The sequence below is a fragment of the Clupea harengus genome, chromosome 4, assembly GCF_900700415.2.
Source record: "Clupea harengus chromosome 4, Ch_v2.0.2, whole genome shotgun sequence".
Classification (NCBI taxonomy): domain Eukaryota; kingdom Metazoa; phylum Chordata; class Actinopteri; order Clupeiformes; family Clupeidae; genus Clupea; species Clupea harengus.
In genome coordinates, this window is record NC_045155.1 from 10,358,521 (window position 1) to 10,386,436 (window position 27,916).

At 45.2% G+C, this 27,916-nt stretch overlaps 1 protein-coding gene across 3 annotated transcripts; it reads left to right on the forward strand.

Annotated features, from left to right (window-relative positions):
* Positions 1 to 1,664: 1,664 nt before the first annotated feature.
* On the forward strand, positions 1,665 to 27,916 carry cdk16 (cyclin-dependent kinase 16). Of its 3 annotated transcripts, XM_031566155.2 has the most exons (18): positions 1,666 to 2,084; positions 7,006 to 7,183; positions 9,632 to 9,826; positions 10,926 to 11,059; positions 12,705 to 12,830; positions 13,988 to 14,044; positions 14,177 to 14,291; positions 14,777 to 14,871; positions 15,243 to 15,305; positions 15,473 to 15,596; positions 16,203 to 16,323; positions 16,651 to 16,748; positions 17,505 to 17,610; positions 17,966 to 18,008; positions 18,303 to 18,393; positions 19,627 to 19,704; positions 20,815 to 20,853; positions 24,520 to 27,916. In XM_031566155.2, the coding sequence occupies exons 2-18, from the start codon at positions 7,066 to 7,068 to the stop codon at positions 24,555 to 24,557; spliced, it is 1,641 nt and encodes a 546-aa protein (XP_031422015.1). In that variant the 5' UTR covers positions 1,666 to 2,084; positions 7,006 to 7,065; the 3' UTR covers positions 24,558 to 27,916. The 3 variants fall into 3 exon arrangements, with proteins under 3 accessions (XP_031422016.1, XP_031422015.1, XP_012681587.1); XM_031566156.2 differs by lacking the exon at positions 9,632 to 9,826 and having other exon boundaries at positions 1,665 to 2,084; XM_012826133.3 differs by lacking the exon at positions 20,815 to 20,853 and having other exon boundaries at positions 1,668 to 2,084.

Here is a 27,916-nt window from a genome sequence, read left to right on the forward strand (position 1 = left end):
TCTATCCATTCAACAATAACTACTCTGTCACCCTCCATATCTTTGTGCCAGTGTTTGTGTCAGTATTTCCGGTGATATCATCAAGAATAACCGGTCACCCATGCACAGCTGTTTCTGATCAAGTGATTGCTGATGGGAGGAGAGCCAGTACCTAAAGTGTAATATTATCCAGTGGACACTGAAAAAAATTCTTAATTCACTGTTTAAGGTTTTCAAAAGCTTACAAAACAAAGCTTTTCAGTGATACCGCACAACTGGCTTTATTTAATCACACCGTATGCCGCATGCATCAGACACAAACAGTTTTCTTTTGACTAAACAGTGGCTACTTGTGGCTCAGGGGGGGTACTTTGTATTCTTCGTGGGGCCACAATAAATAATTAAGCCAGGGTCAGGCATTCCTTGCCTGGCCACGTCGAGGGGGCTAAGGTTTCATTTAAGTCCAGCTGAGCAAGGTATGTCAGCCAGTGCTCGTTAGTTACCTCTAGTAAAATGTAAACAAGTTCTACATGCTAACTTTTCACTTCGTGTAACACAATACCGTGGACATCAATAATTAAAATGCTTGATTTCTTTGGGTGCACATGTAAAATGAGACACATAATAATGATATTACCATGTCGGGTTGAATATCGTCCACGTGACCATCATCTTAGTACAAGTAGGCCACACACAACATGCTTTTCCTTGCCATGATAGTTTGAAATAGATAAGTTATAGTTTAGATTCCCCTCACAATCTCAAGCCTACAGGTCATTAATTATGCAAACTACAGGGATCATGCAGGTAAGATTGTCATCTGTGGCATCTGAGAAAGTTACTACAAACATGCAGTGATAGGAGCTGCTCTCATCTGCCTCTCGCCTGCTTGAGTGAGGTCTGTATTTTCAGGAGTATTTGCTGCTGGGGGGCTCACGGGCATGCCGCAGTCATGACTCATTCAGGGGCTTCACTGCCGAGGCTGTGATACATGGCCTGAAGTCCTCCAGGGCAGTGGGGCTTTCCAGGTTATGTTCCCCCCTCAGTTCTCTGTGGCATGTTAAAATAGCACAGGCTACTCTGAGTGTACACAGAGCAGTAACATGTGGTCAGCAGTGGGGCTGAGAGAGAACAGAGAGAGAGAGAGAGAGAGAGAGAGAGAGAGACAACTGTGTGGGAACTGCATGCCAATGAAGAACTTTTCAACATGCCAATCATTTCCGATCAGTGGAATACGTTTTTTTTTTTTTTTTTTGCTTACCCTATATATTTGTTTCATCTGAAATGTATCACTACTACCCCTGGCTTATAGCAATTTTGCCAGTAGGTAGGTGATGGATGTTTTAAATGTTATCAGTATTTTTTGGCCAAAGCCAGTGTGAGACATTAAGGAGAATTCCAACGGTAATATGGCTACCACATTTTCTTTCTAATCAGACTGTAAGGTTAAAAGCTGAGTTAGTATTTACATTTGCATAAATGGAGTAACTAAAATGTTACAAACGTAGAAATTAGTTTATTGTGACATATAAGATGCGGAACGGCTGAAAAACGCATCACTTTTGTTCTTATACCTGCTCACTCACTCCCCTGAGCATTAGGGATCATTGGTACAGTCTGAGTTGGTTGAATGGAATTTGGGTCAGTCCACTTTATGCCCGTTTTAGTTTATGAGGGGGGTGTGGGGGTTTAAATGTATTCAAATAACCGCTTACGTGTTGGTTACACGTTTCCATACCCAAGCAACAGGAAAACTAAACAGAAATCTCTGGGCGTGCAGTCTACAACTGCATGCTTTATAACTGTTTGAGCGAACGCGTTATTCACTTATCTCCACCTCTCCAATCAGTTGGAGTGAGTGACTCCTGAGTCTATTCGCAGCTGCTCGACTGCCTCTCCACTCCGGATTTGGCAAAGAAAGGAACAGCTGCTGTAACGTTTTAACAATTTTGGAGAACGCGACCCGGGACATGCTGTCAGACGGAGGGGAATCGGTACACCACCAGCACCAGTAGAATCATGGCCGAGGACTACTGGGAGAGCACAGTGGCTTTGGGATATTATTGTTAAGATTACAAGGGCATACGGGAAAGCCGCGTCCTCGGGTAAGCAATCAGCCAAATCTGTCCAGTAAATTAGCTGGCGGACATTTTCCCATGTCTGTAGTTTTGTTTAACGGACATTTCTGAATAATTGTAATGGTGTCAGATCGAACAAAAACATCTAATTGTGGCTTGCCAGCTAGCCGTGGACTTCAACGTTACTGGCGTGCTAGCTCCATTGATGTCAAAAGATTGCAGCTCGCTAGCTCGCTAACCATCTCCGACTTGGGAATCTCCTCAGATGTCGCCTTGCTCGGTTTGGGATAAGGATTCCGAGGATAACGTTAGATCCTGTGTTTCGCCCTGGGTTTAAGAAATTAGCTCCACGTTGTTTGTGCGTTCACCTGTGAGGCGTAGTATAAGCAATTCCTTTGCATTCCTATGCATATTAGAAACAATTGAAACGCTATCGAGTGCAATGAAAGGGCCATGCCTCGTTAAGACAGCTAACTATAGCCCTGCTGCTAGTTAGTTAGCTAGCTTGCTAGATTAAGTCTTGAGATTAACTTGTGAGCTAATAGCTAACATTACCAAGTGAATTTGCTAACGCTAAAGTGAAGAAAAAAAACATTATACATATAGCGCGAGTGATCGCTGCACTGCCATGCAAACTAATATCATCTTCTTGGTGATCGTTGTGTGTGCTTTGGAATGAAGTATCCTCCAACTGTCACATCAACGGTAGATATTTACAAAGGAGTAGGCAAGTAAACGAATAAGTTAGACTAGCACTGTTGTACAGTAACATTATCTGTTGAATTTGGAAAGTGTACACACACTTCCACTTGAACAGGATAATAACGCGTTGAAGGTTCCACTCAGTCAAACCATTCCTCTGGTAAGATGTCCGGTCAAAAATCAGGATCTCTTACCTCTTGCTTATGTTGATCGTGGACCACAAGCGGCCTGAAGTCCTGATCCTCACGAGTGCTCATGCGAAATATGAAACAGCATGAATCACCTATGCCTCTGTTTTTGGCAATTGACCAGACATCCGTCCACATTATTCGTACTGTCAATACACTGATGGCCGTTAATTGCGGACATAAGGTTCAGATGTTGGGCCCAATAAATGAGTAGAGTTCTTTCGCATTAGACATTTAAGTACACCGGTCGCTGTCACTCAACACGTATTAATCGCATTTGAAATATTTCACATTGATGATAGACCTACATAGAGTTCACTCAAGACATTCAAAAGTGTTTTGTTTACTGTTGATAAAATGTTGTGCTGCCATGTTTGTTTTTTTCTCAGTGTGTTAAGCATACAACTAAGAGGCCTACTCTAAATTCTCAGAAGACACTCAAAACTAGTCTTGTGGACTGCTCTCCACATTCAAACACAACATGGGAATATTTGCCTGGGCCATCTGATGATGTCACTGCAGTGCCATCACAATCCTCTGTGAATATCAGTGCTAACAGATGTTGTGAGCTACCTTCTCTCTGCATCCTCACCCAATCTGTGTGATTGCTTCATGATTTGCCTTTTGTTGATGATTATCAATATGATTTCTCTCACTTAAAATGGATGATATTTGAAGGGATTCCCCCCCCCCCCCCCCACTAACTAGTACTCCCAAACTCTTTCCATGAGAGGCAACTGCAATGGTGCTTAGGGTTGATCATCAACTTGAAAAGTGTCAGTCTGTCTTGCAGATCTCAGAGCTAGACCGTTAAATCCAGGTGGAGCTACACTCTGAATAAATGAGCACATGAGTGCACCTTTCCCCCTTATCCACCTCATCCAATCAAGAAGTTCGTTTGGGGCTAAAAATTCTGCAGCCAGTTTATGTAACACTAAGCTGCTGCTTGGGCTGGAATGGGCTACGTTTTATGGTTTGCCTGATGCGAGAGTCCATCGTGTACCAACGCAACTGGTGAAAGAACGGCATAATCTGCCAATCTTTAACAAGGAGCCATCGGGTACACACCTGAGAAGGGAGACATGCCCACCTTCAAGGGGGAACTGTCCTTACCATACTACAAAAAACACACCAGCTTTTTTGTATATGGTGGAGACGACACATTTGTCGACTTCTATTCGTCATCCACCTCATCTGAAGTGTCTCTCATGGATAGAGACAGTCGATTGGGACAATAGACTGAAAATGAGGAGCTAGTTATGCTGGTGTTTGGTGGCGAGCAGCAGGTCTAAATAGATACAAATCTGTCCGAGTCCGACATTACAGCTATATCAGACAAGGGAAATGCATCTGACGGTGGAAAAATGCAGCTGGTGTTTGCCAATTATCCAAAGCAACCCTATAATCACCGCTTGCCGAACCAAATGCCCGTTTAGCCGTGAGCTTATACTGTAGCACGCTCTTCATCCAAACCCTAGAACCAGTTTGTGAGGCAAATGCACGTGTCGTTATTGAAAAAGGCTGAGCAGACTAATCCAGCTCAAGGCCCTAGTCCAGGCCATGTTGCTGTGTTTTTTTTTTTTTCTCTCCTCTCTCTCTCTCTCTCTCTCTTTCTCTTTCTTTCTTTCTCTCTCTCTGTCTCGTTACAAACACTTGCATGTCCCTTAATTACGCCTGTCATTACCTCTGCCAAGGAAGTTTCGGTTTGTTTGTCTGTCTGTCTGTCAGGATTACTCAAAAACCACAGGCCGATCGTCATGAAACTTGGTGGAGGGGTGGAGCATGGACTAAGGAAGAACCCGTTAAATCTTAGAGCGGATCCTAAATATGGGGCGGACCCACAAATTAGTTTTCACTTTTGCATTTTGGCTGACATGATGTATTTATGTAACATCTTTCATCCACAAACTGTTTGGCCACTCTTTAATCACAAGAGCATCTGTGATGTGTCAACAGGAGTCCGGCTCTCTCTGTTGCACTTGCTCATGAGAATGTGGAGTGGGTAGTTTGCTACTCTAAGGCCCTTAACTAAAACTGTCTCGGGGATCATGTACCTAGATCTTATAGTGTGTGTGTGTGTGTGTGTGTGTGTGTGTGTGTTTTATTTATTTTCCCCCTCCTTTCCCTGGCTTTCCACGGAATGATAGGCCCCTGAAGCCCTGCAGACCGTTAGGAAAAAAAGGCGGCACTTAAAATGGTCGTCCTCTTGGGTTTCAGGGTCTAGGTTTCCCCGCTGCTTGACCGCTCGCTACTTGGCCAGAAGCAGAGCCTGACTCCACTAGCGCCATCTCAGCAATCCAAACTATTTGCAACATTAATCTAGTCTCCCCCTGGATTGTTTGCATTGACAGTAACCCGAAGTGTGTGCCGCCTCTCTTTTTTTATGAGAGTGTGGATATGATGCGCCCCTCCAAAGATGTCCCCTATGCTTGCATTCTGAGATGGCAAGCACACGGTGCAGGAAAGGTGGAAGAGTGAGTGATGCAGAGTGCATACAGCAGCAGAATGGTGAACATGGAGCTCAGTGTTCCCTCTATGCCTGCTTTTTATGATGCTTTTACTTGGATTAATGGCACTTTTTCTTTCCCCCCTCCTCTATATATTGCATTGTATATACAGCAGATGCAAGACATGCACATATACATGCATTGACTCTCCAGCCTGGCTGGTGAGTAAAGATGCTTGCACACTGCAGCATCCAGGCCCAACGGCAACATAGCGTAACACTGAATTCTTCCGTCAGAGAGGAGTGGAGAGCGAATCAGAGAGCCTGAATTCGTACAGTGGTAACAGTGAAGTGGCTCTCCGCCGACGGCATGTGGGCATCTGTTTGTGTGTTACAGATCTCATTTCCCTCTCTAGCATCAGAGCAACAGATTTCATCATCTGTGCTTTCTTTCTCTGTCTGTCTGTCTCTCTCTCATTGAGTGTTTAAAACAAATGCCCTAAGCCCTCACCGGTCCAGTAAAAAGGGATGGGGGGGGGGGTGTCGACTTTTAGTAGGTCAGAGTCCTGAGTGAGGCCTGAGTGAAGATTTGTAGCCGAAGTCTGGGTGGCTTCGGTAGTTTAACTTGTGCCAAAGCAAGTGATTAGTCGCATAGGAGAAAACACACAGCCTTCTGGCCATTTGGCATGTCTGAAGAACTGACCTGAGTTTCTCCCCCGGGCCCTTCCACACCGCCTCTGATGGGTTGTTTGTTGAACCTTTATCTAACCAGTTGTCCTCTTCAGTCCCCGGCTCTTGTCTGTTGGGAGTTTTTTTTTTTTTTTTTTTTTTTTTTTGTGGCAATATTCTGCTGGCCGATTGAGAAATTTGATTGCAGACTTTGGAGTGTCCCATTTGCCAGCGGAGCTGCATTGGAGAGGTTTTGAAGGGGATGAGGAGGAAATCCCTTGATTCTCTAACATAAAAATGAGTCTGTTATTAGTAGGAATGGAGAGTGGCACAAAAAAGAACTGCAAATGACAGAGGGTACAGCCATTAATCCTCTGTTCTGCGTGCTGAGTGTAGGCCTAAGCGCGGTCGGCCGGGTGATGAATTTACTGTGAAAGCTATCACTCACTCACTATGAGATGCCTCTGAGCGCTACATGCTCACTGGATAGCTGTTCTCTCTCTCTCTCTCTCTCTCTCTCTCTCTCTCTCTTTTCCCCTCTCTGTGATGGGGGAGAACAAGTGTGTGTGATTTAAACTGGCATAGCACAACCGTGTGTATGTCAGTAAATGTACATGTGTACAATGTAAATGTGTACATGCAGCACACATACAATGGCCTACTTTTAAAGCCTTTTTTTCTGTAGATTGCTACCACACCCCATTCAAAGCCTTATCAAAGAGCCCTCAATCTGCTGTTTTCCATTTGGGTGTAGGCTAATGTATGTATGTTTGTTTTAGGTTTTTGTCAGTGATGGTGGTTTTTTTTTTTTGAGTGTCTCTGTCCAACCCTCCACCCTCTGGTGTTACATCCCACCTCTCTATGTGTTTGTGTCTGTATATTGGTTCGTGTCTGTATAACAGTGTTCTTGTTTTTCCTGTCTGTGTGTGTGTGCGTCGAGCAGGCTGATTGAACAGTGGCTGCCCCTCCTCCCTCTGCATCTCGCCCCCCCCTGCCGCCGCTGATGGACCGCATGAGGAAGATCAAACGGCAGCTGTCCCTCACGCTGAGGGGGGGCAACAACAGTGACAAGTCCCTGAGCGAGACCATCAGCTCCCAGGACAACGCCCACAGCGACTCCGGTACAGTAACCCAGACCCAGACCCAGAGCCAGGAGCTGGACACAAGCAATGCTGTTCCCTGGTTCTGGAAGAGAAACCAATCGATGTACAGTCTGATGCCTATACCTAACTCTATAAGGCAGAAATGTACTCCAATGTGAAACATTTTAACCATTTTAGTTATGTGAATTGCAGACCCCCCCCACCCCACCCCGGCCAAGTGCATTCTAACTGCTGTTATTCATCCTGTTCCTCAGCACGCTGATCTTGGTGCTGTTTGGTTTATCTAACACATGCTAGTTGTACGCTGAGCCGCCCTTCACACATAGTGCAGGCGTGAGCGTGGTGAACTAACACATGCCGTCTGGAAGCTGTGCGCTAACACCTACAAATAGGCTTGCGGGCTCTGTGAGCTAATATAGTGCATCGACATTCGCCCTGTTGGCTATGCCACCAGCATGCTGCATAGTGCAGGGCTCAAGTCTTGTTTTGGTTATTCAGCAGGCAAAGGCACGGGCGAATCTCTGATTGCTTTTTCACCTTGTTGGACCCCAGCTTGATGGCAGCCGCATTGTCACACATTCACCAGACCTGCATTAACAAACAGATGAGGTTACGCTGCTGGGAGGTGCATGGTTACCGCTCACGAAGCCGCAAAGGATTGAGTCACCGCCGGAATCGGTGATGATTTACGCCAGACACTTACTCTTGAGCGTTGCACCGCTTCACAGACCTTCCCCCACGAGGCACCAGCATCGCCGTCAGAGATCTGAACCAGTGACTGCAAGCTGCAGCTGGGAGGAAGCTCACGGAAAGAGTCTCTGGAGAGCCATTTGAATGTCGACGTTAATAGATTCCTCGCGCTCTCCCGGCATTAACCTTTCATTTTCAACGAGGCGCCGATTGCGAGGTCATAAATTTAGTTGGATCGGGGAAAGTGAGCGGCTTCTCCTTAGCCCCGTTACACAGCACTTTCTACTTAAGGAAGACATCAGGAATCCCATTATGTACTTCTCCCAAGAGGCCTGTCATCCTCGGAGCAAAGCTAGAAAGCTACTTTGTCAAGGAGGCGGGATGCTAATTCAGTGAGGTCTAGAGGTACCGCTGGTTCATGTGGAAGAACCACCAGTTGATGTAGTGCGGTTCACCCTGGGGTTTCTCGGAACTTGTTTGATGCGGGGCATTCAAGACATCAGGCAGGAGTTTTGCACACACACTCGCACTCCTGCTCACACAAACTCTGGATGGATCTTCCGGAGGGTTCTTCCAGCTGGAAACGGGCGTGTGTGTGTGTCGGGGTACGGGGGAGAGACGGCAGAGCTGATCTTTCCTGCTTGCTTATTTATTTGTTTTTTCCTCTGAACCTAAAAGCATGACTCCTTTTACAAGCATGGCTCCTTCCTCCTCTTCCTCCATCTCGATACGGGCTGTGCCCCATTCTGCTATAATCACTTATTTTTCCTGTATTCTTCCTCCTCAACAGATTTTGATAAAACCGCTCCAGTTCAGCATATTCATGTTAGGCTGTTCAGCAGTGAGGGGTTTATGGATTTAGCTCACCTCAGACACACCCAGTCACATACCATAGTCCATGCTCTGAATGGCTTTGATAAGCCTCCACCCATTCCCCCGTGTACATATGCTGGCAGTAGCCCAGTACACTTTGCAAGGCAGCGGACAAGAGTCAATGAAACACCGTCACTGCTGGAGTGGAAAGCCACGCAGGGTCAGAATAATGAACTCAGGAGTGATTTAGTTTATTGATCATTCACACACTGCAGGAGTCCACTCCTTCCCTACGGCCCTCGTATTGGCATTGCTGAGTACTAATTGTGAAGATGTTCCTTGCTAATCGACCTTTCCTCCCTCCCCCCCTCTTTGAACTTCTGTTGGTCTAAGTGTTAATTAATCTATTAGAAAGACTGCATGCTGCTAATAATCTTTTTCCCTGTTTAAATGGGTTGGTTCTTATTCTGCGTGTTTTAATTTTGAACTTGCTTTCTGTGTTTGTTTTTTATTTTTCCTCTCCCCGATAACCTTACCTTCTCCTCCCTCTCTGTCCCCTTCCTTCCTCATCCTCTTCCTCGTTTTTCTATTCTATATCATTCCCATCCTTCTAACTGGTCTAATACCTAACAACAATGTCCCTTAAATCTCCCCCTTGCCTTTGTAAACCTTCTTCTCTTCACACACTTTACCCTATTGGCACTGTTTTTCATTCTGTTCCTTCTCTTTCGTATTCCCATCCTCTCTTTCTCCTCTTCCACTGAATTCTGTCTACTCTTTCCACGTCTCTTTGTCTCTGCTCTCTCTCGTCTACTCTTTCTCTCCTGCTCTCAATGCATCCTCCCCCTTCTTTCTCTGGTCTTGCTCCTGGCTCTCTCCATCCTTCTCCTCATTCCCATCCCCCCTTCCTCGTCTCCTCTCTCTTCCTTTGTGTGCCCTCCTCCTCCTCCCTCTCTCTCCCAGAGGCCATGCCAGTGCGGGGCAGTGGCGGTGGCGGCGTGGGCGGGGGGAGTGTTGGCGGCCTGCGGGGCCCTGGGCGCTCGGCCGGCGGCTCCCTCAGCATGCACTCGCTGCTGCAGTCTTACAGCAGCGCCCTGCGCAGGCCACGCAGCCTTGGCCGCAGCCTCAGCTCCTATCTCAACCACGCCACACGCCTCGGTACAGCAAACACACACACTCACAGGACACACCAAAACAGGCCACACGAAAACAGGCCACACGGCAGCGCTAGGGAAGTGTGTGTGTGTGTGTGTGTGTGTGTGTGTGTGTGTGTGGGTATAGAGCTAGGTAGAAGGAGTGTTTTGAAACCGTGTGTGTGTGTGTGTGGGTGGGTATAGAGCTAGGTAGAAGGAGTGTTTGAAACCATGTGAGTGAATGCATGTGTATCAGTGTGTATGTGCTATAAAGATGGATAGAAGGAGTGTTTGAAACCATGTGCGAGTGTGCGTGCTATAACGATGGATAGAATCAGTGTGTGAAACTGCGTATGCAAGTGAATGTATGTGTCTGAGGAAAGACTGTGTTTGTGTAATAGAGGGAAAACCGGTAAAGAAATGAAAGGCTAATTGATTGTGTCTGTATGTGATGAAGTGGATGAGTAAGTGAGATTTGGATTACTTCTGTGTTAGTATGTGGAATAAAATATGCAGTTTTTGTTAGAGATTGTGTGATGGGATGTGTTAATTATATATCAGAGAGATCCCGACCTCCCGTGATGTGTGTGTGTGTGTGTGTGTGTGTGTGTGTGTGTGTGTGTGTGTGTGCTACTGATTTAAGCAGACATCAGATGGAGGCCCTGTCGTGAAGAATTTTGTGCAGAACAAGGGGAGCTAGCCTCTGTAACACCCCATAACCTCTGGGCAATAGCTTACTGTCTAATGCTTTCCACTGGGAAGCCCTCATCCTGGAATCACTGCCTCAGCCCTGTCTCAGCAGTACTCAAGCCAGTGGCCCACACCATAGACACTAAGTAGGGTAAATGGGGTTAAAAAAAAAGGTATCTCTTTCTGCATTGCCTTCTGTTGGATTGGGGAAGCTTTTAATACTGACAGTTAGGAATAGAGTATGATGTTACTTTAAGGAGAAGGTTCCTTGTGTGTGATTTCCTTGCCTGTGGCACCTGATAGACTTACTGTTTCAGGGCAAGAGGATTAGTGACTCTTCAAGATGGGGCATCACCGTGAGCTATAATTAGACCTTGTGGGTTGAGACTGTGTTTTGTGTGTGTGTGCGTGTGTGTGTGTGTGTGTGTGTGCAGAGATTGTCCATGAAGATGTGAAGATCGGCTCAGACGGCGAGAGCGACCAGGCCTCGGCTACCTCCTCAGAGGAGGTGCACAGTCCAGTGCGCGTCCGGCTCAGGGAGAAACCTGGGCGCCAAATCTCCAACGAGGTGCCCCTTCATTTAATGTTTATTTTTTTTTGCTTTCATTTTTTCTTTTTAAGGTACAGTCCGCGATTGTTATCCAGTACGTCTTTTCTCAAATTCATCCAATTGTTAGCCTTGCTCCCTCTGACTATTGTCCTGTCTGCAAGATAAATCACTCAGCCACTCTGAAGGGCAGACCAGTCAGTGACAGGTTGGAGTGGCTAAGTGCGTTGAAGCGTTTCAAGCAACGCTAGCAAACGAAAAATTTAAGTCTGAGCAAGAAGAATGTGTAAATGTATTCATTAAAGGTAAAGACATTGTTTCCGTAGGAAAAGGCTGTTGTATCAGCTTGCACTGTTCGTGGTGAAGAAGGAAGTATAGCAATGCTATAGTGGTTAATGCCGATTGGTTAAAGTTGAAGCCGAATCCGAAGTCTACACCCATTAGGATGCAACAACTCGAAACAATACCCAGTGAAGCGTGGCCAGACCCATATAGTCACAAAGTGAATTTAGCTCTGGTTTAGGGCTGAACGATTTGGGAAAATAATCTAATTGCGATTTTTTTACCAAAATATTGCGATTGCGATTCGATATGCGATTTTTTTTTTTATTCTCTTTTTTTCCCAACAAAACGTAATGAATGATTTAAATATGACCAACACAATATTAGATACATTTAGTGTAAAATATTCTTTCCCACATTTTACATTTTTATTTAACTGCTCATTACAGAAACAAGAACAACAAATCTGTGGCTTTGCCACTGTGCATTTAAGTAATTTAAAAAAAGTAATTTTAAGTATAAACACTAGGCATGCACTTTTTAAACACTGTGTGCAAAATGTACCATCTTAAAATTAAATTTTTTATTTTTTATTTTTATTTTTTTTGACCACGTTTTTTTAATCGCGAACGTTGCGGTTAGAAAATCGCGTTCTATCATATCGCGATTAAATCGCAAATGCAATTAATCGTTCAGCCCTACTCTGGTTGTACCAGGCTAGCAAATTGCTTCTCTAGCTGACCATTCTGCCTGTGCACTCAAAAAAACCCTCTGATGTTCATACACAGTGCTGGCATTGTAACTGGACTGAGCTGTACACAATTAAAGACAACCAACATGTTGTTTCAGGTGCGTGGATGGGAGGGGTTTCTTTTTTTATTGTCTGTTGAAATTTGATCTCAACAATCTTTTGGCAGAATCTCGGACTGTGCCTTTTAATTTATTACTTCACGCTGTCTTCCTGTGGCTGCTCTTCCTCTACACCCCCCCTCCCCCCATCTCTTCTTTCCCCCGTCTCTGTATATCTCTCTCTCTTCTATCATCATTCAGCCATCCTTCATTAGTCTCCTACTGTTACTCCACCTCTGTCTTTCATAACTCCTCTTCTCTTCAGTACTCTCACACGCACACAGCTGGTTGAGAAGAGATGAAAGCAGACTGTTGGCTTCTCCTTGCTGCTGTGAGGAGTCTTTATATGAAATGAGTTGGACTGCTCTAATCATCATTTCAGCTGCACACTTCCGTTGGCAGTTGGCACTGCTTCGCAGGCTTATGCTGTGCCAAGGCTGGAGGGTCATTATGCGGGGGTGATTTGCAACAAGTCAAGTGATGTTTTAACACTTATTTTGTTGTTTGTTTGTTTTTTGTTGTTGTTGTGTTTAAGGACATAAATAAGCGCCTGTCGTTGCCAGCGGACATCAGGCTTCCTGACGGCTACCTGGAGAAGTTCAGCCTGAACAGCCCGCTGTTTGACAAGCCCCTGAGCCGGCGGCTCCGAAGAGTGTCTCTGGTACAGCAGCACTCCTCTGCTCTCCGTTTACAGGCCGCCTCTAGCGTTTGTCTCTAGTCTGTCTGTCTCTCTCTACCCCTTCTCTCTCTACCCCCCCCGCTCTCTCTCGCTCTCTCTCTCTATCCCCTCTCTCTCTCCCTTTCTCTATCCCCTCTCTCTTCATCTCCCTGTCTTGAAACTCTCCGGATCTGTTTTCTTTTAGTGTTTGTCGTCTTTTCCCTTTGGTTCTGTTCCGTACCTTCTCTGTTCTCTTCCTCCTTTTGGACCCTCTATACTTCTCTCCCTCCATACCTTTTGTGTCTTCATCTTCTACTCCTTCTCCACTGCTCCCCAACATTCTCCTTCTTTTCTTCACACATTCTCTCTCTCACTCTCTCTCTCACTCTCTCTCCCCCCCTCCATCCTCACTCCTCTGTCTTTGTATCCTCATTTACTTGTTTTCTGCTTTGCTCCATTCCATTCCTTTAATCCATTGTGTTTTCCTCCTGTAGTGATATAATCCCCTGTGTGTCTCTCATTGTCTGCCTTTCAAAACTGTGGTGTTCTGGGCTAAAAGATTCTCAGCTTTTTGCACTTACCAACAGCTTGTAGCCATTAGCACTCAGACAAGCAAGAGCTCTGATGAGCCTTCCAATCAGTGCAGCAGATTCAAGACAAATGTACAACAATGTAGGTGGTAGGGGGAAAGGTATGCTGTCTCGAATACAGTACACCTTCTGATGGAGAGGCTATTTTACTATCAGCTTTCTCGCATTTCCAGCTGTTATGGCAACCTCTTTATGGTTTGTGTGAACTGTTCTAGCATTCCCTGAAGGAAACTTGTGTGTGTGAACATGTTGATATATAACTGGGTATTTTGACTCTGTGTTTTGGTCGCTCTTATATGTGAATAGCTACGTTGTATAAGTGTACAGTAAAGACGATACATGGCAACACTGTTCTTCTGGATTCATGCTGGAGATTTTGTAACAACCCTCCTCTGCAAATTATGTAATGTAGCCATGCATGAAAATAGCTCCCCCACAAATTAGGTAAATCATGACGAGTTTGTCCAGATGCGTTTTGAAGTTTGCAGGACTCTAGCCTTTATTTGTGTTTTTGTTTACTTTCTTTACTCGCACTTCTGTAATAATGTTCACATTTCTGTTGTTTTGCAGTCTGAAATTGGCTTTGGGAAGCTTGAGACCTACGTCAAGCTGGACAAACTTGGCGAGGTGAGGAGGTCAATTACAGTAGGACTGTGGCTGCCATTTATACCTTATGCAGTTGAGCCTCGGCTGAAAGTGTGTGTGTAAAAGTGAATACGCATATTTTTCTTACACACATTTGTACTTGTGTTCCTCCAGGGCACGTACGCCACTGTGTATAAGGGCCGCAGTAAGCTGACGGACGCCCTGGTGGCTCTGAAGGAAATCCGACTGGAGCACGAGGAGGGGGCACCCTGCACTGCCATCAGAGAAGGTGACACACACACACACACACACACAAAGTCTTTACATCAACATTCCACTAACCAATTCTAGGTAATACATTGATGCATAATGCAGTAACATGAGGAATCGCTGTAAAGTGGAGGATATGCATCCATATGCAAACTCACTCAGTCAGACTTCCAAACACAATGACGCAACAACACATTCACTGCATTGCCGTTGTGAAGATTGATGGATGCCCTGACCCGAGTGTGTTGTGACTGTATTTTTAGCCACAATTCTGCATTAGTTTACAAACACACACACACACACACACACACACACACCAAAGCCACAGCAGGCACTCTGTCCCAAGAGTTGTGGGCAGTCGTTGAGATAACAACCTTGGAGCTGAGAAAGGTTGTCGTTTTTTTTTTTTTTTTTTTTTTGTACCAGTTGCACCTTTTCTTTTGCTCTTCCCCTTGTGTCTATCCATCTCTCACTCTCTCTGTCCTCTCTATCTGTCCTCTCCAGTGTCTCTGCTGAAGGACCTCAAACATGCCAACATAGTGACTCTCCATGACATCATCCACACTCAAAAGTCCCTGACGCTGGTGTTTGAGTACCTGGTGAGTCACACACACACACACACAGAGGGGACTTGGAACATCAGACACTAATGTGGCCTAACAGGGACGGACACACACACACACTAATGCGCTCGCTCTCTCACACACACACTCATACACCCACTCTCTCATGTTCACAAACCCACACACACACACACACACACTCAAATGCACACTGGCAGCTGCTTGCGTAATTCATCAGGTTGCAGCAGATGATGTCCAGTCCTCCTCCATTTTGACTGATGAACAAGCTGTTGTCCTAGTCTAACTGCATCTCCTCTGTCTTCTTTCTTTCTTTCTTTCTTTCTTTCTTTCTTGCTGTCTTTCTTCTTGTTCTGTTCTTTTTTTCTGTCCGTTGTTCTCGCTCCCAGGATAAAGACCTGAAGCAGTATCTGGATGACTGCGGTAACTGCATACACATGCACAATGTGAAGGTAATGTGGACCAGCTGTTGCTCTCCCATTGGCTTATTTAAATCTGTGTTTTTGAGCAGTCTTTCAGGTCCACTAAACCCTTGATTGACCTTGACCTTGTGAATGATTACTCCTCTCTCTCTCTCGCTCCCTCCCTCCCTTCTGTCCCTCTGTGTCTGTCTCTCCAGCTCTTCCTCTTCCAGCTCCTGCGTGGGCTGAACTACTGCCACAGGCGTAAAGTCCTCCACAGAGACCTCAAACCCCAGAACCTGCTCATCAACGAGCGAGGGGAGCTAAAGCTGGCTGACTTTGGTCAGTACCACCCGCCAACACACACACACAGACAGCTCAGCGACTGCTGTCACCATTGCTCTCTCTTCACGCCTCCGCTCAATGTGTGCATATCCTCATTAGTGCGCTTCAGATGGAACCCTTTCCTGACCGTCCCCTCGTACTGACTGACAGGAGAGGAGTGGTTTAGGGAATGTCTATAGTGACTCCGTATTGCTCCTTGATGTTCCAGATTCATGGAATGCTGTTTTTCTCTTCTGTAGATGTATTGAGCAGTATTCTACTTTGTTCTACATTCAGTGTGTAGTTTTCAGTGCAGTTCTAGAGTGAGTGGATTTGTGTGTGTAAAAAAAAAAAAGACTACACAGACTGGTTGCGTCATGTTAAAAGCTGTCAGCTGTTGCTTGATTGCCCAGTGTGCTGGTCCTTTGCAGACTAGACAGCAACGAGGACTCCTCACAGGAGAAAGTTGCGTTTTTCGGGTCGACTTTTTTTGTGTTGAGGCTGTTTTTAGATGCGTCAGGTTTTAATTTAAGCCTGCTGGGGAGTGTCTGTCTGTCTGTGTCTCTGTCTGTCTGTCTGTCCCTGCTCTGCCTCTAATGTTGGGGTCCCCTCTGACTGTTGCAGGCCTGGCGCGGGCCAAGTCTATTCCCACCAAGACCTACTCCAATGAGGTGGTGACGTTGTGGTACCGCCCTCCAGACATCCTGTTGGGGAGCACCGACTACTCAACCCAGATAGACATGTGGTGAGCCTCCTAGCACACACGCACGCACGCACGCACGCACGCACGCACGCACGCACGCACGCACGCAGCATAGCAGTGCTGTCCTAGAAACTCATTTCATGTGTCACACATCTGCCTGCAAAATTAATTTTTCTTCCCCCCGTGTTTAGGCTGGTGGGTTAGAAAGTATTTATGTGTGTGAAAGGAGATACTTTGTTTGAAAGCAAGGTGTGCTCCCGTGATGGAAGGCTTGGGTTTAAAGGCATTGTATGGAAGAGTCTGTGTGTGTGTGTGTCTGTGTGTGTCTAATGGTGGATACAGACTTTGCGTGTGTTTTGTTCTGTTTAGGGGGGTGGGCTGTATCTTCTATGAGATGTCCACGGGCCGGCCTCTGTTCCCAGGCTCCACGGTGGAGGAGGAGCTGCACTTTATCTTCAAACTGCTAGGTATGGCCCTGTCATCATCCAGCCAGGAGCCAGAACTTTCCCCATGATCTCCTCTCGCCTGTAGCCTTAGTATCCTGTTTTCTCTATGCTGCTCTGTTCTCTCTCTGTTCTCACTCTCTCTCTGTTCTCTCACTGTTCTCTCTCTGTTCTCACTCTCTCTGTTCTCTCTCTGTTCTCACTCTCTCTGTTCTCACTCTCTCTGTTCTCACTCACTCTGTTCTCACTCACTCTGTTCTCTCACTGTTCTCTCACTGTTCTCTCTCTGTTCTCACTCTCTCTGTTCTCACTCTCTCTGTTCTCTCTCTGTTCTCGCTCTCTCTGTTCTCACTCTCTCTGTTCTCACTCTCTGTTCTCTCACTGTTCTCTCTCTGTTCTCTCACTGTTCTCACTCTTTGTTCTCTCTCTGTTCTCACTCTCTCTGTTCTCACTCTGTTCTCACTCTCTGTTCTCACTCTCTGTTCTCTCTCTCTGTTCTCACTCTCTCTGTTCTCTCTCTGTTCTCACTCTCTCTGTTTTCACTCTCTCTGTTTTCATACCTCTTTCGCCGCCCCTGGCATTCCTTTTTATTTACACTTTCCCATTCCTTGGTGTCTCGTCTTGTCTCCAACCTCGTCTGCTCATTCTCCTCTTGCTCTCTTCTGTTTCTCTGTTCTTTCTCTGTCATTTTGCCATTTGGTGTCTCCTTCTTTCTCTTCTCTGCCCCCCCCGACCCTCCTGAGCTCATGACCGAAGCTGCTCCTCTCCTCCCCCCTTAAGGTACACCCACAGAGGAGACTTGGCCTGGAGTCACCTCCAATGAAGAGTTCATCTCGTATAATTACCCACGTTACCGCGCCGACTGTCTGCACAACCACACGCCAAGGTAACCCCACCTCTCTTCTCTTTGCGTGCGTGCGGCCCTGAGCTTACAGATAAAACAGTTGGTTTCTGGGCAGGTCTGAGTGCTACCTGTATTTTACTGATAAGGCAGATGGATAAAAAGCTTGATCTTTTTGTCAGTGGTGTAAAATATGCTACAATGACAGCCAAATGGGATTTCATTTGGCACAGTGGTATGTGCCGTTTGACAAAGATTCATTCTAGCATTGGCTGGCTGGCTGGCTTCAACTCTAAACAATCCAATAATCACTCCCTCGGTTGGCCCTGGCCCAGAGTAATATCTGTCTGACGTGGTAACCCTGCTAACCCTGGGATTGTCTTTATCTTATTCTTTGCAGACTGTGTAATGAAGGAGTGGATCTTGTATCCAAGCTGCTGCAGGTAAGGGTTGATTTACTTCTACCATATACAAGAAAAACTAGAACATCTTATGTATTATAATATACCTTGTTTGTTCATACATAGAAGATTTAATAAGATTACTTATTGTATTAATACAAGCAGCATTATTAAACCATTTGTTTGGACCCTGACCCCAATCCAAGTGCCGTGTTTATTTTTACCATTTAAAAACAGACACACACACTCGACTGCCTATGGATATTTGTGGTGTAAGCAAATTAGTGTGTAGAATTTTGAACTTGAGCGTGACGTGTGTGTTTCTGCTGTCCACAGTTTGAGGGAAGGAAGCGCATCTCTGCTGAGGACGCCATGAGGCAGCCCTACTTCCACAGCATGGGAGACAGAGTGATCACACTGCCTGACTGTAGGTTTAAACACTCCCTCACGCACACATGCACACGCTCATACACACACAAACGAAGGCACACATAGAGTAAATGACTCGCACGTGTACAGACATTCATTCATTGAAGATGCTAACATGCATATTCAGACTGGTGCACTGCGTTATCTCTGCCTCTCAGATGTCCTTAGTAATCTTCTCACAGATCTGTCAGATAAAACGGGTGCATTCAAGATTTCCATATCTGTGTCTAACATGACTTAACATGACCTGAAATTAATCTACTCTGACTTTGACCTCCTAAAACTTCTCACACACACACACACACACACACACACGCACACGCACACGCACGCGCACGCGCACGCTCTCGCTCTCGCTCTCTCTCTTGGTGATTTGGCCTGTCCATAGTTATCCCCACTACATGAGCTTTATGTACAGGGTTGCAACAAGCATGCAACAATCCCAGGCGTGGAAAAGTCATGAAATTCAGTAAATTCATTGAAAGTTTTGAAAAAGTTGACATTTGAAAAATTAGATTTTGTTGTAAGTAAGACTTTATTTATATAGCACATTTCGTACAAGAGTTGCAGTTCAAAGTGCTTTACATAAAATCAATAAAAGCAAGCAGCAAGAGCAATACATGGAGTTAAATAATGATCAACATCGTATCAGAACCTGATGTTCCAATAGGCTTCTTGGATTACTAAAATCATGATAAAAGGAATAAAACCCTTCTGGAATAGTAAAAATAGTGAAAGTTACAGTTAGTATTAACCCCACAGAAAATTAACAAAATGCTTTGGTAAAAAGATGCCCAAAAAGAGGCCCAATCCGCGCTGTAAACTAATCTCAATTTTGAAGTGACATGGTTTAGGCGGTTACCAGTGGGAGTGAAGGATACCGTTGACTGTCAGACCATTAACCATTATACTGGTAACTGTATATTAATTTCTAGCAAAAAGAAATGACATGTGGGTGAAACATTTCCAATTCACAGTTGACCAATGTGAGCACAGACTAGCGATATGTCTATCTCGTATATGCTAATGTCGAGTTAGCCAGACAGCCTACTGCTTGTTACACTCGGAAACTTTTACAACGGGAAATGGAGAGGATGTCTTGGCAACCAGGACTTGGAATGCCCACTAGCGACCAACGGTCAGCTACTGGGCGATGAGCGAATCGCTGTATATGTGTGTGGGGCTTTGGATGGAAGTGCCTTGCTGATATTGTGCCTTTCCCCTTCCACAGCTACATCTATTTTTGCACTTCAAGACATTCAGCTGGAGAAGGAGCCAGGAATGCGAACCAACTCCCTGTCAGACTCAGGTGAGGCCCGTGTGACACAGTGATCTGGAACATCCCTGGCTGTAGATATAGATACGGCTCACTCTGTAGAATCAGACTTCTGTTCTGGGTAGCGCACCAGTTATGTATGTGTGCTCATTTTTGAAGTATGCTTGTTTTTGAACTCTTCATGTCTGTGATTTAAATCTTAAAGGCCTCTGATATGCAGTATATTTACCCAAGCTTAGCAAATTAATTCACTTACTTGTGTAAGCAGTGCTATCATGCTTTTGGAAATGAGTAAATACTAGGCATGTGCTATCAGACCTCCGATCCCATATCAAATAGTACTTTTATCTGCCTTTTTAGGTGACAACTGTAAATGTTTGTTCAATCGTAAAATATTTGTAGACTCAAACATGTGTAATATCAGAAAGATTTCATTACCTAGTACTTAACTGAAATACTGGTTGGGTAGAAAAGTACATGCACTTATGTATAAATCTTATCTGGTCTTATCATACTGATGGAATAAGAGAAGTTTTGTTGAGCTGGTAGAGTATTTAACAGGGTACTCAGAATAGCACATTCATCTCCCCCTCCACCTCCCCTCACCCCCTCTCTCCGCTGCCATCTCATCGCCCTGAGAGGATGTGTGGTGAAATGAGTGGTTGCGCTTGGTGTCATTAATTAACTCGAGAGCATCTCCATGAATTTTTAACGAGGCCCGATCCACAATCATCCGCATGGTCCCTCTGATCAACAGCTTTAATGCCGCCACAGCCCGCCCCACCGCAGCCCGCCCCACCGCTGCCTGCCCCCTGCATTATATTTCACCCCCTCTCCTCTCCTCGCCTCTTGTCTTGCTGCCTAACACTAATTTGGTCTCCTAGCATGTCTCTACTTACGGTTGTGCTTCTGTTCATTCATCCCCCCACCCCCCGCCATCATTATCCATTCGGTTTCCCAAAAGATCACTTGGTGTCAGAAGTGGGATTAAGTGACTTTTCTTTTTTTTATAAACTTTTTTTTTGTGCTTATTTTCTGTGACCTGAATTTGTGATGAGATTAGGCTAATTGTTTATTCTGCTGTTGTGAATGCTTTCTGGTGTTTTAGGAGCACGCCATAACTTCCACGTCACTATGTTTCAGAGCTCTTACAGAGATGCATAAGGTTCCGGCACTCCTTAGGTACATAAAGCGTCGCTGACTTGTTTTGGCAAGGAGGCGACCCATCCCCTCTTCTCCTCTTGGCTGCCCCTTGTCCCCTTCCTATGTCATGACTACTCTTGAAATGTTATGGATTTATATGTATTTACAAGTGGGAATGTTGGCAGTTCCACACTTATAAAGGAAGTGTATGGTGTAAATACAGTATGCCGACCACACGCTGTGCAAAGTGGCCATAACTATTCCTATGATGTCGTCTTGTGAAGTACGATCCATTCCACCCCCTGCAAAGTCCCACAGCACGTTTACTCGTGTAAAGGGTGTTCTGGTGTGTGTGCGCTGTCATCAGTCTTGAGGCATATGCTTTATTTTTTTATTTGTTTATTTTCCCTGTTTCCCCAAACAAGTGAGGCGTGAAGGAGAGGCCTCCTGAGGATTAGCCGTGCGCAAGGCTGAACTGGAAAACAGGAACATGTGGCTTCGCCTCGCGCTAACAAGCACTCGGCCTTGCTCTGCCACGTTGGCTGCAACAGCCTCACCCACGCACACATACACACACATACACACACACACACTCTGTTCTCAGAGGGGATGTGTGTGTATTCAGACATTAAGATGAGCAAACTGTTGCCTTTCTATAATAATTGCCCCATGTGCCAAAGCTTCTGACTGGTGAGCGGTCCAGTCAGCGTGGGAGAGGAATTGGGGTGCGCATCATCCACCTCACACGCTCGGGGCTGAGGAGACCTGGGGAGAATCTTTTGTTGTTAAAAATCGAAATACTTGTCGCAGTGATGGAAAACTGGAAAGGAATGCTGGGAAGATTGTTTTGGATTCTGTATGTGTTGATTGTGTCAGGTGTTTACGCAGTTGTTTACATTTTTGGGCCTGAAAAATGTAAACAAGACCAGTAAAATGCCTGAAACAGACATGCACATTAATATTTGGAAATCCCGTTTGTTTATCATACAGCCTACAGAGCTAAATCAAGTCTAGAATGTACATCGTTCTTTTATTAGGATGCCAAACTTAGCTTCCGTTTGAGGGAGCTATGATCGATTGAAGCACTCTTCACAGTATGTGGAACTGAACCTTGGTTCACCCACACAGTTCCTATCTTGTGCTCACACGCAACTTGGCTCTGTCCGTTTTAGGTACAGACATTCTCATTGTTTTTCAGTTGTGAAGACGCAGGCCAGTGCAAAAATGTTGCAGTATAATTTTGCAACGTGCATGCAAGTACTTACTGCTGTACTGTCATGTCTGCAAGACTGCGATCAAATATAGTGAGTTTGTGTTGCTAAGATGGTTGGTGTTGCCAATCAAAGGAAGACTGATGGATGTTCAGAAATCAGTCACATATTAATTATTTTGCTTCACATCTCTCTGGCACTTTCTGTCATCTTTTTGCTGCCCATTTTCCATAATCCATAATGGTAAACAGTTTAAAGAGTCAAGAGGACTCCAAGCCACAGATGAGAGAGTGTCTGCTGCGGAGGTTCCCTTGAGGCAGGGAACTCTCAAACTTTTTCTCTCTCTCTCGCTTGCACACGCGCACACACGCACGTACACAAACTTCATCCATGCTCCCTGTGTCTTGCTCCTGCTGCTAAAGATATGAAGTCAAACACCCACCGCTGAGCTGACCTCACATCTCAGGCCCACACTGACAATCGATAGCAATAACGCAGACATGCCCAAACAGCTCTTTGTAAGCAGCATTATTCAACAGCGCAGGCAGGAGGCCGAAGCGCTTACGCCTAATGTTAGACACACGGGCGCGCTGCATTTAGATCCCATCACGCCGTAGATGGGGTTATGTGAAGTCAGCGGCAGCAGATTGAGGTTATACGTTGTCCTCGCTAGAACTGTTGAAAGCTAGAGAAGCCACAAGTGCCTTGTGTTCCTGTCAACCTACAGAAAATGTACGTTGTGTTGCCAAGGAGAGTGAGAGTTATACCATTATCAAGTGGTGTCCAGAAAATGAATTATCTGGAAATTGTTCTATTGAATGGAATTCGTCCATTACAGAAGTGCAAGGAAATATCTCCCTGCATATGAGCCCTTGTTGTCTGACTTTAGATCAGACTATTTGGTCACACTAGTGATATGATCTGCTGAGTGTGACACTTTTGTGATGAAACTAAAGCAGTAATGCTAAGAAACAAAACAAAAACAAAACAAAAAAAGCCCAGCCATATGCTGTCCCTGGCTGTGCGGCTCTAAGCTGAGCTTGGTGTCATGTGTTCCCACACGAGGGTTGCGAGGTCTTTGTGACTAAACCCACCCTGTGGGAGGTCACAACGAGGCCAGAAACCCGCAGCCCAGCGCTAATACTGTAGATCCGCCGCTCTGCTGTGGAGGCAGCTTCAGAGGGAACTGTACCACGAGGGTCAGAGAAATGAACAGCGGGACAGATGGCAATTTGGTTAAATACTCATCACAGAAAAGGGCTCTCTCTACTCCTTTCACTCAGTGCACTTAAATGTGTGCAAAATGTAGCGGGGAAATGGCTTATCTTGGCAAGCATCTCCCTGTGTGTGTGTGTGTGTGTGTGTGTGTGGTAATGGAATGCTGTGGTGTGGTGAGTCACCCGGTAACAGAGAACCCATCTCATCTAGACCACTCAGCCTCCTCCTCTTATCTTCCATCACACACACTGACTCTCCCTCTGCTGAGTCAGCCTCTTTACATCACATTGTAGAAGATGAGGGAGAAGTATTTTGTGCACACCACATGCGTGCACACACACACACACACACACACACACACACACACACTGTCCTATACACACGCATGCACTTACTCCGATTAAGTGACATCACTGGCAATGTAGCCATGGCTGTATCACACTGTTCTATGTCTCTCTGTTCACGTGCACCACTCCTGTTAATGTGTAATGCACATAAACATTGAAGCGTGATCCAGACCATGATCTATACGGAGCATACAACACAACACAGCACAGCACTGCTTCGGGTGTATCGAGTGTCCCTTGCACAAATTGGAAAACCACCCCCTACTCCAGCGCTTGAAATAATTTATAATTCGGACATGGCCTGAAAGTTGATCTGCGAAGACAAGTGTTGTAAAGCTCACTGGTTCAGTAATGCCGGTGTACTGATGCCTCTCTAAAGGAAAGAGCACTGCTGTGCCCTCTTCTGGACAAAAACGATAATGCCCTGGTCCTAGGGGGTTAGCGCAGGGCAGAGGTGTACAGCAACTAGGGCTGGTGACGCATGCAACGCCGTGGTTCCAGAACGTTCCGGAACGTTCTGGCCTTGATGACTGAAGCGCGAGCCGCAGCAGCCATCTGCGATCACAGCTCTCAAAGGGCACAATCTGGTCATCACCTCTCTCACTCTCACTTTCTCTCATATATAAATAGAGCTTACTGGTCCTCATGTTTTGTATGTCCCCTCTCCTCTCCTGGTGATGTGATTGGCTGTGGTATCGTAATGCTATTCCCATTTCCCCGTGTTCTTTCCTGTGCTTGTGCTGTATACCAGTGCTGATGACCTGCTATGCAGAGACAACCGTGGTGGTGGTGGTGGTGGTGGTGATGATGCTATGGAATGCAGTGATGGGGGGGATGATGATTCACTGTAAAGTTGTTTGCTGTGCTAATTTTAGAATACTCCCTGTTTTTATCTCTTTTCTCTCTCTCTCTCTCTCTCTCTCCTGCAGTGAACAGCATATCTCGGCGGCAGAGCCTGCTCTTCTGAGTGTGGGGAAGCAAAGACGGGACACCAGTGTAAAGAGGATGAGCCGAGACATTTCCGCGCACGATGAAGGGATTCTAATTTAACTTTGTACTTTTTTGTTTTGTTTTATTTTTGTTGATTTTCTGACTGTAATTATCTGGTCATATGGCATTTTAGTGTGGAGGGGTTCACTAGATGTTTACATTTGAAATGCTGACATTGATTGATTTTTTTTTTTTCTTTAATATGATATGCACTTCTCTTCCTAACCAAGGTTTACCACTCCAGTCATGCGGTCATTGCAGTCCATTTGTTTGGACATTGTTGGACAAGGAGGGGGTTTTCCCCCACTCCTTCGAACATTACAATTCTGTCCTCACAAATCCTAGAGGCCCAGATATGAACACTACAATCTAGAGGACAAAATGTTTAGACTAACCAGAAAGAAGAAATCACAAGTCAATCAAAGTATTTAGCAATATCTCTGACAATAGAGTATGTCTCTTTTTCTTTCCTGTAATCAGTAGTTATTGTTTGAATATGAAGGAACAGAAATGCTGGTGCATCATATGGTTGTTGACGTTCCAGAGCTGTTAAGTGGAAGCTGAGTGCTCTGAAGGTGGGGGGACGCCTCATATCTGTCTTCCACTATCCTTTCGCTGGTCTGATACTCGTTTGTTCCCCTTCCCTCCCTCCCTTCCTTCCGACCTCCTGGCCCAAAGTGCACCTGCAACTTTCACGACACCACCCGACTGCCATTTTGGAACAGCATTTTTCTGTTGGTCATCTATCTGCCAAATTTACAATTTTACATCACTTTGTTTTTAGCTCAACAGAGCCCTGCTGGTCTGTCCCACAGCATGTATCCTGTCTACAATTTTTCTGGACATTGTTTTCATTCTTTCATAACGTTTACCTGTCTTGTTTAGTGTTTTTGTTTTGGAGGAGGTTAAAACTCAATGCTTGGTCTGTCTACACACCCACTCTCTCTCTCTCTCTTTCTCACACACACACACACACACACACACACACACACACCACATGGTCGCACCAAGACTTGCTCTGAAGTTCGCTGTGATCCACTGACTCCCACTGCACTCTGTAACTGTTGTGCTTCCACCAAGCGCCCACAGCAATAGCCTGCGTCCGCTTCGAGGCTTTTAGGGCTGCAGGGAGTCTGCTGAGGACTACTCAGCCAGGGACAGGAATGGGATCAGGGCCTGTTCCCAACGTTCAGGGCCTGTTCCCAACGTTCAAGGCCTGTCGGGATCAGGGCCTGTTCCCAATGTTCAGGGCCTGTCTGTGATGACTGCGGGTGGTGCAACTTGAGGGGGGGAGGGGTGGGGGGGGATGCTCAGTCTCAGGATGTACCATCCCATGTGCATTATGTCTAGAGTCCAGTACGTCCAGTTGACCCAAATTGGTCTAATAACGAGTCAACGGTCAAAAAGAAAACCAAAGTCAAAAAGCTTCAATACTGTTGTCCCTGCGCAGCCCTTTGTTATCGGCGCTCAATACTACTGTCCAAGAACCCCCCTTGATTGCCACATCGGTAGGGATAGGTACTGTGTTTATTTGTAACTTTGTAATGTTTTTAGAAGGCAGGTTTTCTACAGATGGTCATTTTCAGTGTGTGAATCCTAGCATTTTATGGAGCCCCTTGAACCTGCGTTTAGTTTGGTGTGAGTCGTGATCCCATTTGATGGTGTGTGTGTGTGTGTGTGTGTGTGTGTGTGTGTGTGTGTGTGTGTGTGTGTGTGTGTGTGTGTGTGTGTGTCTCAATGAGGGAAATGCGAAAGTGCATGGCAATGTCGTATCGTGGAAGACTGTGGAACGTTGTAAATAGCCTTAGAATGTTTTTTGCTGAACAGAACAGAATACTGTGCAATGAGAGGAACCTCTAAACAAATATGTAATTGAATAAGGATATCATTTTTGTTATACTTATATCATTGATGATGTTGTGTTATTTTTTTAAAGAGGAATCCTTAACGGCTGTAGATATATATATATTTTGTTTTTGCTAGTGTTCTTCCAATGGTGAAAGTCACCGTACTTTTATGTAAGCTTTCATCAGGAGTTCTGCATTGGAATGCGTCATCATGGAAGGGCTCATAAACTGGCCAATAGCAGTTGTGGAGTTAACCTCCCCTCCCGTCCTGTACTGTAACGCAATAACTGTTGAACTACGCAATAACCAGTCATTTGTACCGGAACCTTCCCCAGATTTGCAGTGAACCTAAGGCTTTGATACACTAAAATAACACCATGTCACAGACAACCGGACCCTACACAGACAGAATGAATGCAGCCAGCAACACAAACAAAACCTTCAGTCTTTTTTTTAATATATACATATTGAGTAGTCTGTTTTACATTTGATTTAGAAAGGTTTTGCTTTTTTTTTTTTTTTTTTTTAACTGCAAGGAAATGAAAAGTACTGAGCCAATACAAGGTCAATTCTTGAAGTTTTCAATATGGATAAAATGGGGTTGTTTCTCTTGTAAAGTGAGAGATTCAGGGTTCAGTCTGTATGACACGCAGTCAGTATTATTTGAGGAAATAACATCTTTGTTCAGTTGCCTATCGCTTTCAAGCTGCTTTGTGTAGCTCTGTAATATCCCAATGGCATTGTGTGTGTGTGTGTGTGAGTGGGTGAGACGATGAAAGCAGGGAGGTGTGCATGAATATATTGTGTAAATTTGCAAACTCTGTACATATGTATAGTTTCAAAAATGGTACTCACACACATAGCAAAGCAATATCTGATGTAGATTACAAGCACATTTCACTTTGGGCAGTTCTTCAGTGGCTGACGCCTTTCTCAGTCAGTCACCCAGGCTTCTCCTGTCGTTCATCTAAAGGACTTTTACACACAACGCAGATTCTCTCTTCCTGCCAGATCAATGGCTTTTCACTGAATGAACCTGTGTGGTTATCTTTGGTAACTAAACACTTTTAAACAAAAAGTTCATTTCAGAGAGAATTCTGAATGCAAGAGCTACTCCTACATAGTTTTATACGGCAATAGATCATCATATTCCCCAAAGCAGGTTTTATTTCTTCTGAGTAAGAGCACTGATGTGAATCGTATGATGTGAGCAAAAGAGCTGCGTTTACTGTGAGGGATATTGCGAGTGATGGCTGTCGGGTGGAAAAGAAATGAAGTTACAATAATTATGACTTGACCGACTGTTGTACAAACTAACATGGCTGCGTTGAATCCCACAGAACTGACCATCACTGTCACCACCCAGAAATAAAAGTGACATTCAGAGGCATATTTACACCGACACAGCTGGAACTGCTATGTGTGTGCAGTTGGCATGAATCAGGAGAATTGTGAAACCAATTTCAGGCAATACAATCGTTGGCCAAAA

Coding starts and splice junctions, on each gene's coding strand:
- cdk16 (XM_031566155.2), top strand. CDS start 7,066: ATGGACCGCATGAGGAAGATCAAACGGCAGCTGTCCCTCACGCTGAGG. Junction 15,306..15,472: donor TACACATGCACAATGTGAAG/GTAATGTGGACC, acceptor CTGTCTCTCCAG/CTCTTCCTCTTCCAGCTCCT. Junction 16,324..16,650: donor TCAACCCAGATAGACATGTG/GTGAGCCTCCTA, acceptor TGTTCTGTTTAG/GGGGGTGGGCTGTATCTTCT.